A 15,365-nucleotide genomic window follows, 5' to 3' on the forward strand; every position below is an offset into this window, starting at 1 on the left:
CTGTGGACGGTATCACCCCAGGGCAAGTGGTGCTGGGAGGCACAGGGACCTTAGCTGAGTGTGAGCCTGGAAGCAAGCCAGCCAGCAGGGTTTCTCAGTGGTCTCTGCTTCAGTTCCTGTCTCTGAGTTCCTGCGTTGACTTCCCTCGATAAGGAACTATAACATGTAAAATGGTATAAACCTTTTCTCCCCCAAATTGCTTCCTGCCAGTGTTTTATCACAGCAACAGAACCCAAGACAGATAGCAGAGATAATAAATTGGGAAATGTAGCTAATTGCACCAATATTTTAAAATGTGGGTGAATTGGGACCTGCAAGTTAGCTCAGTGCTTATTAGGCAAGCTTGCCAACCTCTGTTCAATTCTCAAAACCCACATAAAGGTAGAACAAGAAAACTGACTTCACAAAGTTGTGTTCTGAACGTCATACACATGCTATGACATGTGTGTGCCAAATACACACACATACACACAAAGCTATTATAAAAACACAAAAATAAGTATGAATAAGTAAACAATTGTTGGAGGGCAAACTTAAAGAGAGCTTTATTAAATGTTAAATACTGACCAAGAGATGGACTTTGATCAGGACCATTCTCTGGAATTTCCCAGCTGGAATAGCCAAATAATTTTTCATGAACCATTTTTCAATTGGTCCATTTTCTTTTAATCCCACAGTCCCCATGCTTGCCACTCCTCTGCACACAGATATTCTTTGCTTGAGTTTATATCTGTAAAGAGTGTGGATCTCATATAGCAAAATACTTAAAAATTCTACTTGGAACGTTCTCTCTATGGGTATGTCCTTCCTGGGAATGCTGCTGTGTTACAGATCCCAGTGTTTCAACGAGGTGGAAGTGTGGTACCAGTAAAGACTACTGTGGGGAAGTCCACCGGCTGGATGACTGACTCCCCATATGGGCTCCGAGTTGCCCTAAACACTCAGGTATTTGGAAAGCCAGTCACTGTTTTCCAATTCTATCTCTTTACACTGGTAGCCTCTTGAGGGTAAGAAAAAGTAATAAATCTCATATGAAACAATGTATCTGATGTTTATCTCAAAGTCAGGGGCTGAGTCATTTCTTAATTACTGTGAAGTCTGCGCTTCCTGGCATTGTTCTTAGGAACTCTGAAATCCAGGAATGATGCAAACATACTTCTGGGGGTGCAATGCCCTCCTCTCAGTTTGGCTTGGATTGCTACTGGAAAATATTTATTATGCAGTCCGCCCCTGCAGGCTGGTCCTGAAACTTGGTCTCCTACCGAAGAGGGCTATTGAAAAAGTGTCTTAAGGGGTTGGGGATTTAGCTCAGTGGTAGAGCGCTTGCCTAGCAAGCGCAAGGCCCCAGCTCAAAAAAAAAAAAAAAAAAAAAAAAAAGGAAAAAGTGTCTTAACTATTCTGGGTATACCCAAACTCATTCAGTGACTTCTATTCTCCTTGGGCAGCTCAAATGACTAAACCTCCCTGAGTATGACCTGGGAGTATTGAGAGTCTTTTGAGCCAAGTGAAGCTTGCCATTGTATACCTCTCATTTACCTCAATGACTTACAGAACCGAAAACATATTCTTGTTATAGTTATACTTACTTATATTAATATTGTAAAATAAGTAAGCTATAACTTTCTTTTCCATGTATTTTATTGAAGCTTGTCTTCTTCAGGCAAACTATGATCTAGGATCCATGAGGGATCCCAGAATGAATGCAATAAGCTAGAGACCCAGCCAACAGCCAACAGTATGAGTAACTAGCCTGCCATGCACAGGGCTGTAGCGTTGGCTGCAAAAGCGTCCTCCCACCTTGAGTACGAAGGGCATCTAGAGACAGTTGACTTCATCTATTACATAGTGATTTTTCAACTTCAATGCTAATCTGTGAACGTTCTTGACACATTCTGGGATAGTATATTCATAGAACTCATTACAGACTATATTTCATATTTCAGTGTCCTTCAACAAAGTCTTACTCTGGGTGCCCCTCTTATGTAGTCATCCTGTTCATATTATTTTATGGTCTACTCAGGAGTGATTGGACATTGAATATGTCAGGAACTTATGTGTAACTTTGTTCAAATGCTCAGTCTTTCAGAGTTTTCACAAATGTTCAGATGTTACTCTTTCCCTTTAGAAGATAACACTTTTTCTCTTATAAAACTATTGCCATCAGCAGACCCTCTGTAATTCGCTGCACAGGGTTCTGCTGTGGGAGAGCTGTATCTCGATGACGGCCATTCATTCCAGTACCTCCACCAGAACCAGTTCTTACACCGCAAGTTCTTATTCTGCTCCAGTGTTCTGACCAACAGGTGAGGGCAGCTGTGAGCTGTGACTCTTCTTAGACTATGCTGCCCTCTTGGCATCTTCAAGTAAATGGATAGCTCATGTTTTCAGTTTAGGGGCTTAAGAAATGGCCTTTGGGGGGCTGGAGAGATGGCTCAGCGGTTAAGAGCACCCAACTGCTCTTTCAGAGGTCATGAGTTCAATTCCCAGCAACCACATGGTGGCTTACAACCATCTGTAAAGAGATCTGATGCCCTCTTCTGGTGTATCTGAAGACAGCTACAGTGTACTTATATATAATAAATGAATAAATCTTTAAAAAAAAAAAAAAAGAAATGGCCTTTGGGTTAAAGATCCCTGGTTACTCTTGAAGAGGACCCAGGTTCAGTTCCCAGCACCCATATGGTCTGTAACTCAGCTGCAGGAGATCTGACCCTCCTCTTCTGGCCTCCAAGGGCATGCGGTGCACTTATATACACACAGCCAATTTTATATTCCTAAAATAAAAGCAATAAAAGTTATTTAAGATGTTATTTAAATAATGAATGGTAAAGGACATTAAATTTTTCAATCACTCACTGTGAGAATTCCATTTTTGCCTTTATCTTCTTTGCCCCCAAAATAAAACTATTCAGTGTAAGTACTCCTTAATACCTTCATTCCTCCAGGTACCAGTTAATTATACATCTGGTTTCTTTCAGCTTGATTGTAATGTCCAAACCACACTGTATCCTTTGCGCTCGTCACACAGTTTAGGGAGATTGATGTGGCCCTGACCACCAGTTCTTGGCACAGAGAATCCCTTGCTTTCCACCTCTTTGTCCTACTGAATATGGCTCCTATATGGACCATGACTCCATAGAAACAAGAGCTTGGGCTGGAGAGATGGCTCAGCGGTTAAGAGCACCCGACTGCTCTTCCAGAGGTCATGAGTTCGATTCCCAGCAACCACATGGTGGCTCACAACCATCTGTAAAGAGATCTGATGCCCTCTTCTGGTGTGTCTGAAGACAGCTACAGTGTACTTATATATAATAAATAAAATAAATCTTTAAAAAAAAAAGAAAAAGAAACAAGAGCTCTCAGGGTGGAGATATTGACCTGGAGACCATTTAAAGCCCCATCCCTCCCTTTTTCCTAATACCATCTATATCCTTCCAGGTGTGCTGATGAGAAGGGTCATTACCCCAGCAAGTGCATCGTGGAGCAGATCTTGGTCTTAGGCCTTAAGAAGAAGCCATCTTCTGTGACTACCCATTCTTCTGGTACGCAAACAGCTCCTTACGGCACCATTTGTGCTGGAAACACAGAGGTATCTGCAGTGAAGAGACGGTTTGTTCCCAAACTGTCATGCTGTACCAAGCTCAGGCCATCTCTGCTCTTTCTAGGTTTTCTAGTCTCTAGAGCGGCAGGCCTCCACCTCTGAGACAGAAATGGTGCTTCCACAGGGGTCGCACGTCACATATTTACATTAGAATTCATAGCAGTAGCAAAGTTACAGTTATGACGAAGCAATGAAATGATTTTATAGTCGAGGGTCACTGCAACGTGAAAAGCTGTATTAAAAGGTCACAGCATCAAGAAGGTTGGGAAACACTGCTCTAGATTTAGCAGGCTAATCTGCTTCTCTTCCTGAGTTGCTCTTTCTCCCACAGTTAATATTTACTAAGAGAAACTGTTGGAGGCCTCCAATAGTATTCTAGGTGTTTCCTTTTTAAAAGATTTATTTATTTTATTTATATGTACACTGTAGCTGTCTTCAGACACGCCAGCGGACATTGGATCCCATTGGTTGTGAGCCACCATGTGGTTGCTGGGAATTGAACTCAGGACCTCTGGAAGAACAGACAGTGCCCTTAACCACTGAAACATTTCTGCAGCCCTCTGGGTGTTTCTCAGTGTGTAATAGATTACAGTCATCTTCGGCCCTGGAAACAGAATAAAATTCTATTTTGAAGAATTTCACCTACTGCATTTCTTAGATAAATCACGTTGGTCCTGATAGTATCTTTCCAACTAGGGTTATATTCAAAACAATGAGACTTTCCCGTTTTAAAGAATTCACAAAGTTCATGAATAAAAGTGTTTCCAGATTTTCCTAAGTGAAAAATAACACTGTTTGAGAACATCAGTTAACATCAGATTTGAAGGGAAAAAAAGATTTTTTTTCTCCTGGTTTCTCACAAACTGTCTTTTTATCATCTTGCTGTTTAGATGGTAAAGTTCAGCCTGCAACTTTTGCGTACTGTGCCAAAACATGTACCCTGAGTCTGAAGAAGCTGTCTCTGAGTGTTGGTGATGACTGGGAGGTCCATGTCAGCTGACAAGCAGGTGCCCTGGTAGAGTACGGGAAGCCACCTGACCACTCTGCCTTCTTAGCCTCCTGAGAGCCGTGCTGCCATCTAATTTGCTTCCCTGGGGAAAATGACATTTCTCTTATCTCTAGTGTACTGATGACCAGTAAATTTCAGGCTTAAAGATTTTAGCCAGGTGCAGTAGCCCACTCCTGTAATCCCAGCACTCAGAAAGCTGAAGCAGAAGGATCGTGAGTTCAAGACCAGCCTAAGCAAGACCTGTCTCAAAAAAAATCAAAAATAAGATTTCAGATTTTACATTTAAAGATGTATTGTTGACCCTCTGCACAAACACTGCCCTCCCCACAGCCCCACAATTCCCTGAGACATTGAAAGAGCTCAATGAGTGGCCTGACTTGGAGCAGGGCTACTCAAGAGACCCGTTTGTGGGGCTTGCTTCAGGCTGTACAGCACACAGAGTGCTGTATAGCACATTCTGGCTGTTGCAGCAGCAGCAGAGTTGCCCAACCCAATATCCAAGTAGATAGCAGTGCCTGGTACTCTGAGGGTTACCTTCTGTCAGCAGCTGTGTGGGTGTGGCAGCCGCTGCCACAGACACTGCATGGGCAGAGCTGTGGAAAGGTCTTCTCCCCTGAGAGTGACTCCGGAACACAAGGATAAGATCCTCTTTCACACTTCTTAGATTTAAAACTACCAAATCAATTTTCAAAGTCAGATTTATACCTTTTAATTATACTTTATTAAATACTATCTACTAACTGAAGAATATGTATAAAGTGAATATAATAAGCTATAATTAGTAAAAAATGAAATAAATACCCACATCCCACAGGTGAACTTCAAAAATAGAGCACAGGCCTGGGCCTAGAATAGCACAAGTGATTGGCAGTTGTCTTAGGCACGACCAATAACCAAAATAAGTAATATTTCAATACACTGTCTTTAAAAATCAAAATGAATGCAAAAACCCACACAGGCTTAACAATAGGTTTTAAACAAAGCCACCTCAGTATTATTGACTCTTCCTTTTGCATTAGGTTCCAATATGGCTTGGCATGGGCTAAATATTGTAACGCAGCAGTGCGCTGAGATGTTCCTGGCTCTGGAGAGCCTAGAGACTCCCTGCTGTCTGCTGCAGCAGTTGTTGGGGTGGTCTTGGTTCCTCAGCATCCAAGCCTCTCTCTACACTTACTACCTACTTGGCAACTGTCACCGTACTGCAGCCTCTTTCCTTGGTCACTGAGTGTCTCTTGCCTCCACCCGTACGGATCTTACGATCCTTCCAGACCCAACCCAAGACCTACTTTTCCATGAAAAGTTCTAACCTGACACCCCCAACCTCCCAGTGCCCACTTCACCTTTGTCTGAAATGCTGCCCCACAAATAATTGTGCCCTACTTTGCATTCTCAGGGATGTTCTTTAATATTTCAAGCAAGACTGTGTATTTCCCTACTAGAGTGTATGTTCCTTAAGATCATGTTACATTTCTCTCATATATGTTATACCACTGTGGTAGTTGGTATGAAAGCGCCTGCCCCTATAGGTTCATACGTTTGAACAGTTGGTCCCCAGTTGGTGGCACTGTTTGGGGGGGTTATGGAACTTTTAGGAGGCACATCTTTGCTAGAGGAAATATGTCATTGATGGCAGGCTTTGATCAGTTGTAGCCTCATTCAATTTCCTATTTGCTTGCTCTGCTTCCTGTGAGCTATTGAGATGTGATCTCTTTCTGCTTCCTGCTTCAGCCCCTGCTGTGATGTTCCCCTTGCTGTCATGGACTCTCCCTGTGGAACATGAACCAAAATAAACTCTTCTATAAATTGCCTTTGGTCATGGTGTTTTATCATAGCCCTTTTGTTTATATGTATTGGTTATCTCATTCACTTGTTATAGTGATAGATAGCCAATTGACATCATTCAATCCAACCTAACCCCAAAGGAATATTAAATTCAGTCCTCTTCATAACCACTTGCTGAGTGCTTTAAAAACCCTAACAGCATTTTAACTGCATTACATGAGTTAACTTGTTTACTCCTACACAACCCAACAACAGAATGACTGTCATACCCACTTTACGTGAGAAAAGGCCGGTTCAAGGGAAGGTAAAGACTAAAGCTGCACAGTTACAGCCAGCAGAGGCCAACCTAGACCTTGATCCTGGACAGTCAGCCATCCGAGGCTGCTCAGCTCTCTTCTCCTTCATGAGCACTGATACCTTGAGCATTCTCTTGGAGGGACAGGAAATAAATTGATAGTTCCAATAGCTGAGACATAGGGTTTCTTCAAGCTATACTGCCAAGAATCATGAGCCTGTGTTCCCTTTGATTGTGTGCATCTCTCTCTCTCTCTCCCCCTCTCTCCCTCTCTCTCTCTCTCTCTGTGTGTGTGTGTGTGTGTGTGTGTGTGTGTGTGTGTGTGTGTGCGCGCGCGCGTGTTTGTGTGGGTGAGACGGGCATGAACATGAACACATGGGCGTGCCATGCCACACAGAGGAGGACAGTCTGGGGTGTTGGCCCTTGCCTTCCACCTTATTTGTGACACAGTGAGACATAGTCTTTTTGTCATTTTTTGCTGTGTGGGCTGACAACCTGCCGATGCTTCTATGGCTTCTCTGCCTGTGCCTCTCATCCCACTGGGGATATACTGGGATGGCAGACATGTTACTGCACTAGTTTTATGTGGGAGCTCAGATCCTCACTTGTAAATGGCAAGTGCTACCACTGAGCCATCTCTCCTGCCCTATGCCCCCCACCACAGTTGTCACCTCCTACCCTTTCCTCTCTTCTAAACTTGGATCTATAGGGCTGGTCACTTAGGAACAGGCACAGCTGCAAGCTAGGACAAGCCTCTACTCTGTCATATGTCAGATATAACCATTTCATTATGACCCAGAGAGCAACTACCATGGTAAAACAAAAACAAAAACAAAACAAAACAAAACAAATACAGGTAGAAGCCAGGCAATCAACTCCCTCTTTGATTCCCACTTAAAAGCCCTGAAGCTGAGTCCTCACTAGGCATGACATCTTAGGACTCGACATTAACCTGGCTCTATTTCCAGTTCTGTCTAGACGCTGATGTGGTGCAGCTAAATAATCTAGCGCAGAATCTACTAGGATATACATTGTGTAATAGACTTGATCTCACTGTGTCCAGTGGGCAAGAAGAGAGAGATTTCCTTGGCTGGAAATTCTGCTGAGTGGCATTTTCTACCCACTTGGATGGAAAGCTGACTCCAGAATATTCTAGAAAAGATACTGACTCTAAAATACTCTTTTCCATGTATCCAGCGGCTACTGCTCCAGTAGCCTGTATGGCTGCCTAGTCCTTAACACAAGTTGCTGATTTCTGTCGTTCACTTGTCTCAGATACTCTCACTTCTTGACAAGCCGAGTTCCTTAATGTCAATTCAGAAATATCTCCAGCTAGGTCCTTCCCTACCACTCAGTCTAGCCACGCACTGGCCTCTTGCTTCCATGTTCACGATCTCACTTCACATCTATTTTTAGTTTTCCTGGCTTAAGCTTCTTCAGGCCACTGAAACACAACCCTCATTCTCTTTTTCTCCTCTGGCAAGCCTGCTGCTGGTAGGCACCCCCAGGTAGAAGCTGCGTCTAAATCCTTTATTGCCTCTTCCTCAGGAATACCTATTGCTCTAGGGTCATAGTTCACCTATTTAAGCTGGTCAGAGGCCAGCCAATTTTCTGATAGGATTTAAACTTTGAAGAGACTGTAGCCATTTTTTTCCTCAGATGACAGAATCACTTCAACTTCCACTTTGTAATCGCTTCCTTTCCTTGAAGGTAGCTGAATCTTGTTTTCTTTAAAAACGTCTTCCTTCCAAAGTTGCCTGCCATGCCGACCGTTATTAGTCCAACTGTGGCCCCAAGGACAGGAGCTGAGCCCAGGTCCCCAGGGCCAGTTCCTCACCCAGCTCAAGGCAAGACCACTGAGGCTGGAGGTGGACACCCGGGTGGCATCTATTCAGCCATCATCAGCCGCAATTTTCCGATCATTGGTGTGAAAGAGAAGACATTCGAGCAGCTCCACAAGAAGTGCCTAGAGAAGAAAGTTCTTTACCTGGATCCCGAGTTCCCACCGGATGAGACCTCTCTCTTTTACAGCCAGAAGTTCCCCATCCAGTTCGTCTGGAAGAGACCTCCGGTGAGTAGCTTACTGGTTTTGTAGCCGGCTGGAGTTTGCCTCAGAGAAGTCCTCCCACTCAGCACCTCCCCAAGCACAGCTGGGCACACGGACACAGGCGGAAGGATCCTGGCAGGGGCCTAGGCTCTGGCTGCAAATGTAAAAAAGAGAAGACAGGGTCAAGTCTAAGAAAGAGCAGGCAGGGCTGGTTCTCTCTCACTTTCTTTCTGCTGTTCATGAAAGTAGCTAGCTCCCAAATTCACCTTAAAAATGGCGGTCCCTTCCCCAGAATCAGTTCCAGAGCTTATGCTCTTCTTAACTGTATTGAGACTTCTTCCATTTCTCAGGCTAAAATCATGAGATGCTGTTCTTTTTTTTTTTTTTTTTTTTTTTTTTTTTTTTGGTCATTTGTCAGTGACCATGGATTTCTGAAACACAGAAGCCAGGGAAAGAGGAGAGGGGCAAAGACTACTTTTTGTAACATAACATTGAGATTAGAAGAATTTTTGCCTGTGTAGCTCACTGCATAAACCCAGAACCCAGCAACAGACTCAGCATGTGACAGGGCCTGGATGAAACCCTACTCGCTAGCCTCGTTCACTGATGGGGATTCAGCAGAGGGAAAACTGAGTTTCCCTGGCTCCCTTCTCTGATCATGCCTCCAGCATGACTCTAGTCACAAAATAGTCTGGGGCCAGGAGTACAGCTTAGTGGTAGAGTTCTACTCTTCATGTCAGGGGCCCCATGTGTAATCTCTGACACTGCCACCCAATCAGTAAATAAATATAAAAGGGGGAGAGAGAAGAAAGTAATTACAGCAAAGAGACAGAAAGAGTTATTGCAGGTCCCCTAGCTTCACATAGCGGGCAAGTTACTAGGAAAAGTGTTGTGAACAAGAGACCAACACTTACACTGTTGCAGAGTCTAGAGTCTCGAGGAAAACGTGGGCATTTAGGTTGAGTGGTCGCCAGGACTCTGTCATCACAGAATAGATGGGATCAAAGAGAGCAGGCCAGGTCAGGGGTGAGTTCATCAAGAAGTGGTATTAGGGGGCTGGGGATTTAGCTCAGTGGTAGAGCACTTACCTAGGAAGCGCAAGGCCCTGGGTTCGGTCCCCAGCTCTGAAAAAAAGAACCAAAAAAAAAAAAAAAAGAAGTGGTGTTAGGCTCCTCACAGGATTCACTGGCCATGTTTTTCTGTATTTGCTAACTAGAGCTGTCTCCTCTCCTCTTCTGCTGTCCTTTGGTAAGGTCCATCCTTGGCTGTCATGAATGTCCTCAGCTTAGAAGAGCATGCTGCAGCAGGCTGGGTGTAGCTCAACACACACCTAACATGTGAGGTCCCAAGCCGAGAAGGTGGGCAACCCAATCAATATAGACATGGGCTGGAGAGATGGCTCAGTTGTTAAGAGCACTGACTGCTCTTCCAGAGGTCCTGAGTTCAAATCCCAGCAACCACATCGTGCCTCACAACCATCTGTAATGGGATCTGATGCCCTCTTCTGGTGCATCTGAAGACAGCTACTAATATATAATAAATAAATAAATATTTTATAAATATATATATACATATATATATATATTTAGACACACCATGCCCCCACTCAGCCCCTACTACCTGCAGCATAAGTCCAAGCTGCCTCGCTGAGCACAGCCCTTCTCAAACAGACCCATGCCTGACTACTCACCTTTACTCTCTTCCCCTCAACTTGATACTGCAACAAAACATCTGGCTGCAGTACCCTTCCAGGGTTTGGCTGATTGGCTCTGCCTTGTGTTCTCTGCATGACTACTGAGTGCCACTTCCTTCAGCCGCTGTCACCATGCAGGGTCTGGTTGTGGTCATTTGTGGGCCCTGTACATATTCTGAACGCAACAGTACACAGATGCTGATAGCAAATGAGTACCCACCTCTAAAGGGCTGACCCAGGACAGCTCTGCCTCCCAAGGTAGGGAACCCCTACAAACACTGTTCTTACTAAGATCGCTGATGGCTTTGAGCCTAAAAACCAGACCTTGCAAGCCTGGTGTTCTGTGGCAGTGCCAGTGGTCTATGCGCACATATGGACCAGTGTGCTCCAAGAGACCTGGCTGTTTGAGGCTTAGCCCCTATGACAATCGCCAACAACGAAGATCCTGAATTTTCAAACCATCTTGGTTAAATGCCATTCGTCCTCCCCAGTTAAGGTCAGCGCAATAGTGGGTTGGAGAGATGGCTCAGTGGTTCAGAGCACTTCCTGCTGTTGATGAGAACTTGTGTTTGGTTCCCAGCACCTACATGTGGTGGCCCCCAACTGTAAAACTCCAATTCCCAGGTCCAATGCCTCTTGTGATCTCTGCAGGCTCCAGCACACATGCGACACACATACAGACACACAGGCACACATCCATATGTACATATAAAATTAAAGATCAGGGCATACTTATATTGATTAACATACACCCCAAAATGGGTTTAGAGGTGGGCAGAGTTGGAACGGGTCATGGAAGTGTTATCCAAGCCCTTCACTTTAATGATTATAGTCCAGAGAGTGCAAAGAACTTATGTATATTGAAATGACTCCAGAACTTTCTAAAACGTAAAACACTCTTGGAAACATCCATTCTCCCAAGCACTTCTTTGAACATAGTAGCCTCTGTCAGGCCTAAGAAGAAGAGGCATGCCCTATGAGGAAAGGGAGGAGATGAGGGCTTCGTTGGGCAGGCACATGGGCTCCCTGCTGCCTGCTGTTAGTGTTTTAAACCCCCCTCGAGCCGTGCTTTGCCCAGCTGTCACCTTCACTCCTTCACCTCACTAGTTCCCCAGCTGCCCACACCTGGGCCTGTAGAAAGCCACCATTCAGACAGAAGCCCCTCTACCTCCATTCAGGAGACCTACTGCTTATTACCATAACTGGGAATTTCTTAAATTAGGCTCCAAGGGTGACGTTTAAGTGAGCTTCCCAAGCGGCCGCTCACCCACAGCCATGTGTTACCAAGTTGAGATGTTCGTCCTAGCACTTGCTTAATCTCCAAGGCCCTAGCAGGTGATGGCCACCCCTCACCCACCAAGCACTTTGGAAGGAAGCCTGGTGGTGTAAGATCCTCTGTGGCTTCAGGGCTGTGGGGGATATGAGGAAAGTGCTACAGTGGGTGGGAAAAAGAGACTCATGAGACTCTTGCCCACCAGCGTGAATTCAGCCACATTACCTAGACTCCACCGCTCTCGGTGTGACTGCAGGCTTCCTGACATCCTTATGCCCCTTCCAGGATCGTCAGCGCCCAGGCTGAAGTAGCTTATCCCCAGTCCTAAGGAACACAAACAACACCGAAGCTACACTCTGAGGATCCGAGTCTTGTTCCTCATATAGAACTCTCTCTGATTGTTTGCATGTCTTTAGCAAATGTACTTCCTCTCTGAATCCTTATCTGTCAAGAGGAAACACAAATGGAAAAATGAGAGAGAGAAAGAGAGAGAGAGAGAGAGAGAGAGAGAATATGTGCCTGTGTGTGCCTGTGTGTGCCTCTGTGTGTGTGTGTGTGTGTGTGTGTGTGTGTGTGTGTGTGTGTGTGTGTGTGCAATCCCATGATTACAGGTGACTGCAGAGTCCAGAAGAGGGCAGCTGGAAATGGACTTACTGAGCTGCCTGATGTGGGTGCTGAGAACTGAACTCAGGTCCTTTGCAAAAGTAGTGTGTGCTCTTTAACCTATGAGCCGTCTCTCCAGCCTGCACTATAATTACAGAAGCCAGGCCTGTGGGTACCTGCCTGTACTCCTAGCAACTGAGGAAGATGAGGCAGGAGGATTAGTGACACTGTCAAGTTTGACATCAGCCTGGGCAATATGAAGATCTTGACACTTAAAGACAAACAAAAACAAATTGACAACAACAAAATACAGAGTGCTTTTCTTATAGGAGGTGAACATGATTGTTTTCTAAATGGAAAAAGAAAAAGATCTGCTGGTTGATATATAACAAGAGTGAAAGCTCGGCTGGCATGAACTGGACTAGAGAAGCCTGAGGCATGCACACACACACCTCACACACCACACACACACACACACACACACACACACACACACACGCACACACACACTCTTGTGCGGGCACATGCACACTGCTTCTGCTATTCTCTATGACCTAACAGTCACTAAAGCCGTGAAATACTTGAGACAAGTAACCTTTTGGGAAAGGGCATGCTTGAGCTGCATCTTGTCTTGAAGTGGCAGTGCTGAGCCAGCAAGCTGATGTAGAAAGCACAGGAATGGAGAGAGAAAAGCAAAAGAAGAGAAAACTCCTGGGACTCACTAAGCTCTGGGGTAGGGGAGATGAAGGGGGAGACCCTGTCGCTCAGAAGCTATGGGTTGAAGACCTGTGTAAGTCTCCAAGGATGCCCAGGGCCTCTTACACTCGAAAATCATTCTGGTTACTCCATGATGCCACTGGTACAGCATGAAAACCGCTATTAAACACTACATGTAAGTCTGAGAGCAAAATGTTGAAGAACAACTGCCAACGGTCTGAGGTAGTCAACTTTCCTCCTGACACATGGAGTATGAAGGGAAAGGAGCTCTCCTTCAGCACGTACATGCCCTGATTTCCACATTGGAAAACTCTTCATTTCTAGCTGGAAATCATCTGGCTACAACCCAGACAACGGTGAAGGAATCCAGTGGTGTCCTCTGTTCCTGGGTTGTCACCCTGCCTCTGGTTGCTTTATCAGATAGTCACAAAACGCTTGGGCAGGGGCTTTCCCAGTGCAGGGCATTAGAGCCCTCAGTTGCACAGCCAAGCCTCATTATCTAGATTCTATTATCTGTTTACTCTCCTACTTAGTTAAATTCATCGGTGACTTCCAACTCAATGCTGGGCTTCTGTGGACATTTGCGGCCTTGCTCAGAACTCTGAAAACCTCAGGTCACCAGACAAACTGGTTCCCAGTTTGAGGTTCCCAGTGAGGTCAAACACTAGCCAACACATCAGCACCCTTAAGGAAGGGATTTCTCCTGATTCCAGGGGGCCTCTGGGACTTATGGGCTCTTCTGGAGGCCCCACAGCCTTTAAAGTGAAGTCTATAACTAAAGTATCTTCCCAGCCCAGGGTCACTTAACCAGTATACTCAATTCTGAAATGAAGAAACACTAGATAATACAAAATAACAATTGCCCCATGCCATTGTGAGTGGATTTAGAGACATTTGAACTCCATAAGAACCTAGTCTGCATGCAGGGGCACCCGGCCCCAGCCTAGGACTTGGCATAACTTCACAGGCTCATTTCCCAGTGAAATTACTTTCTCAATGAAAGTAGGTTGGCAAGAGGTCTCTGCTTAAGATCTGTTAAGTGTCTGCCACCTTCTGTCAGACAGTTGAAAGGGAAGTTGGGTACTGCACTAGCCACAAAAAGGAAGAACTGGGCCACAGTACACAGTTTGAGACAGGATTTGAACAAGCAGACCTAGTGGAAGTCTGATCTGCTGCTTAGCAGCAAGTCAGGAAAAGGATTCAAGTTTCACTTTCCTTTTCCATAAAGTAGCTAAATGTACTCTCAGTTCAGCACTATACTGTTCGATGTCCCTAAAGTCCTAGATCAGCGGTTCTCCACCTTCCCAATGCTTTGACCTGGTTCCTCATGTTGTGATGACCCCAACCATGAAATTATCTCCATTCCTACTCCATAACTGTAATTTTGCTACTGTTATGAATCCTAATGTAAACATCTAATATTTCCGATGGTTTAGGTGATCCCAAAGGGGTCTCACCCCACAAGTTGAGAACCATTGTTTTAGGTGTCCACAGTAAGGCAGTAATAGCCAAGAACAAGACAACCCAGGACACAGGTTTTAATACCAGGGGAACCAGAGCTGTGCCCACTACTAAACCATGTGACTGACTATTCCTGGGTCTCAGCTTCCTCTTCTGTAAAAAGCAGATGAAAATTCCAGCTTTCACAAAGTTGCTGGAAAGATATAACAGGATACTACATCCAATGCACGCATGCACGCACGCACGCAAGTACGCACGCACAGCTGGTGGTCTGATTGAGCTTCCAGGTGCTCTGCAGAGAATTACAATAGCACCACACCACCAACCCGGGATAGCAGAGGGTAGGAGAGGCTGCAACATTTTGGTAAAAGTGAAGGTTGCCTCAGCTCCTCCTGAGGGTCATGATGGGGACAGAGATCCAGAGACCACACTGAACACATTGAAATGAGTTGGCAGGATAATGTAGGAAATAAGGAAGGTGGGGACAAAAATGAGCAAGAAACCATGAAAAGATGCATTTCCCTTATAAAAAAGCCACAACATCCTTTTTGCACATTCCTCCTCTCCCCCCTCTCCCCCCTCTCCCTCCTCTCCCTCCTCTCCCCCCTCTCCCCCCTCTCCCTCATCTCCCCCCTCTCCCTCATCTCCCTCCTCTCCCTCCTCTTCCTGATTCTTGAGACAGTGTCTCCCTATGTTGCCCTGGCTGGCCTAGGACTCACAGATTTGCCTGCTTCTGCTTCTTGAGTGCTGGGGTTAAAGGTGTGAGCTTCCGGGTCCTATTTTATGTATTATTATTTAGTGTGCATCTATATGTGAATCATGTATGTGTTCCTTGACCCATGTGTGTCAGAGGACAACCTTGTGGAGTTGGTTCTCTCCTTCCA

The 15,365-nt window shown here is 45.2% G+C and overlaps 2 protein-coding genes and 1 long non-coding RNA gene across 16 annotated transcripts in view; 2 read left to right on the forward strand and 1 right to left on the reverse strand.

Annotated features, from left to right (window-relative positions):
• Positions 1-6,417, forward strand: part of Ganc (glucosidase, alpha; neutral C) — a 52,608-nt gene extending 46,191 nt beyond the window's left edge. For 2 of the 7 annotated variants that reach the window (XM_087648099.1, XM_087648091.1), the window contains 4 exons: positions 832-945; positions 2,191-2,303; positions 3,439-3,542; positions 4,492-6,417. In XM_087648099.1, coding sequence (XP_087504225.1) covers positions 832-945; positions 2,191-2,303; positions 3,439-3,542; positions 4,492-4,601 — 441 coding nt within the window. In that variant the 3' untranslated portion in view covers positions 4,602-6,417. 7 annotated transcript variants of the gene reach the window in all.
• Positions 1-8,795, reverse strand: part of LOC108350445 (uncharacterized) — a 30,890-nt gene extending 22,095 nt beyond the window's left edge. For all 6 annotated transcript variants that reach the window (XR_015684565.1, XR_015684561.1, XR_015684563.1 and 3 more), the window contains exon 1: positions 8,675-8,795. This is a non-coding gene — a long non-coding RNA (uncharacterized LOC108350445). The remainder of the gene's footprint in view (positions 1-8,674) is intronic.
• Positions 8,148-15,365, forward strand: part of Capn3 (calpain 3) — a 51,868-nt gene continuing 44,650 nt past the window's right edge. For 2 of the 3 annotated variants that reach the window (XR_015682169.1, XR_015682170.1), the window contains exon 1: positions 8,148-8,758. Coding sequence is in view for 1 of the 3 variants with exons in the window: in NM_017117.2 (NP_058813.2) it covers positions 8,450-8,758 (309 nt within the window). In the remaining 2 variants the exon portion in view is untranslated. The remainder of the gene's footprint in view (positions 8,759-15,365) is intronic. The other variant, NM_017117.2, reaches the window with a different exon arrangement.

This window comes from Rattus norvegicus, chromosome 3, assembly GCF_021556685.1.
Source record: "Rattus norvegicus strain SHRSP/BbbUtx chromosome 3, alternate assembly SHRSP_T2T, whole genome shotgun sequence".
NCBI classification, from domain to species: Eukaryota; Metazoa; Chordata; class Mammalia; order Rodentia; family Muridae; genus Rattus; species Rattus norvegicus.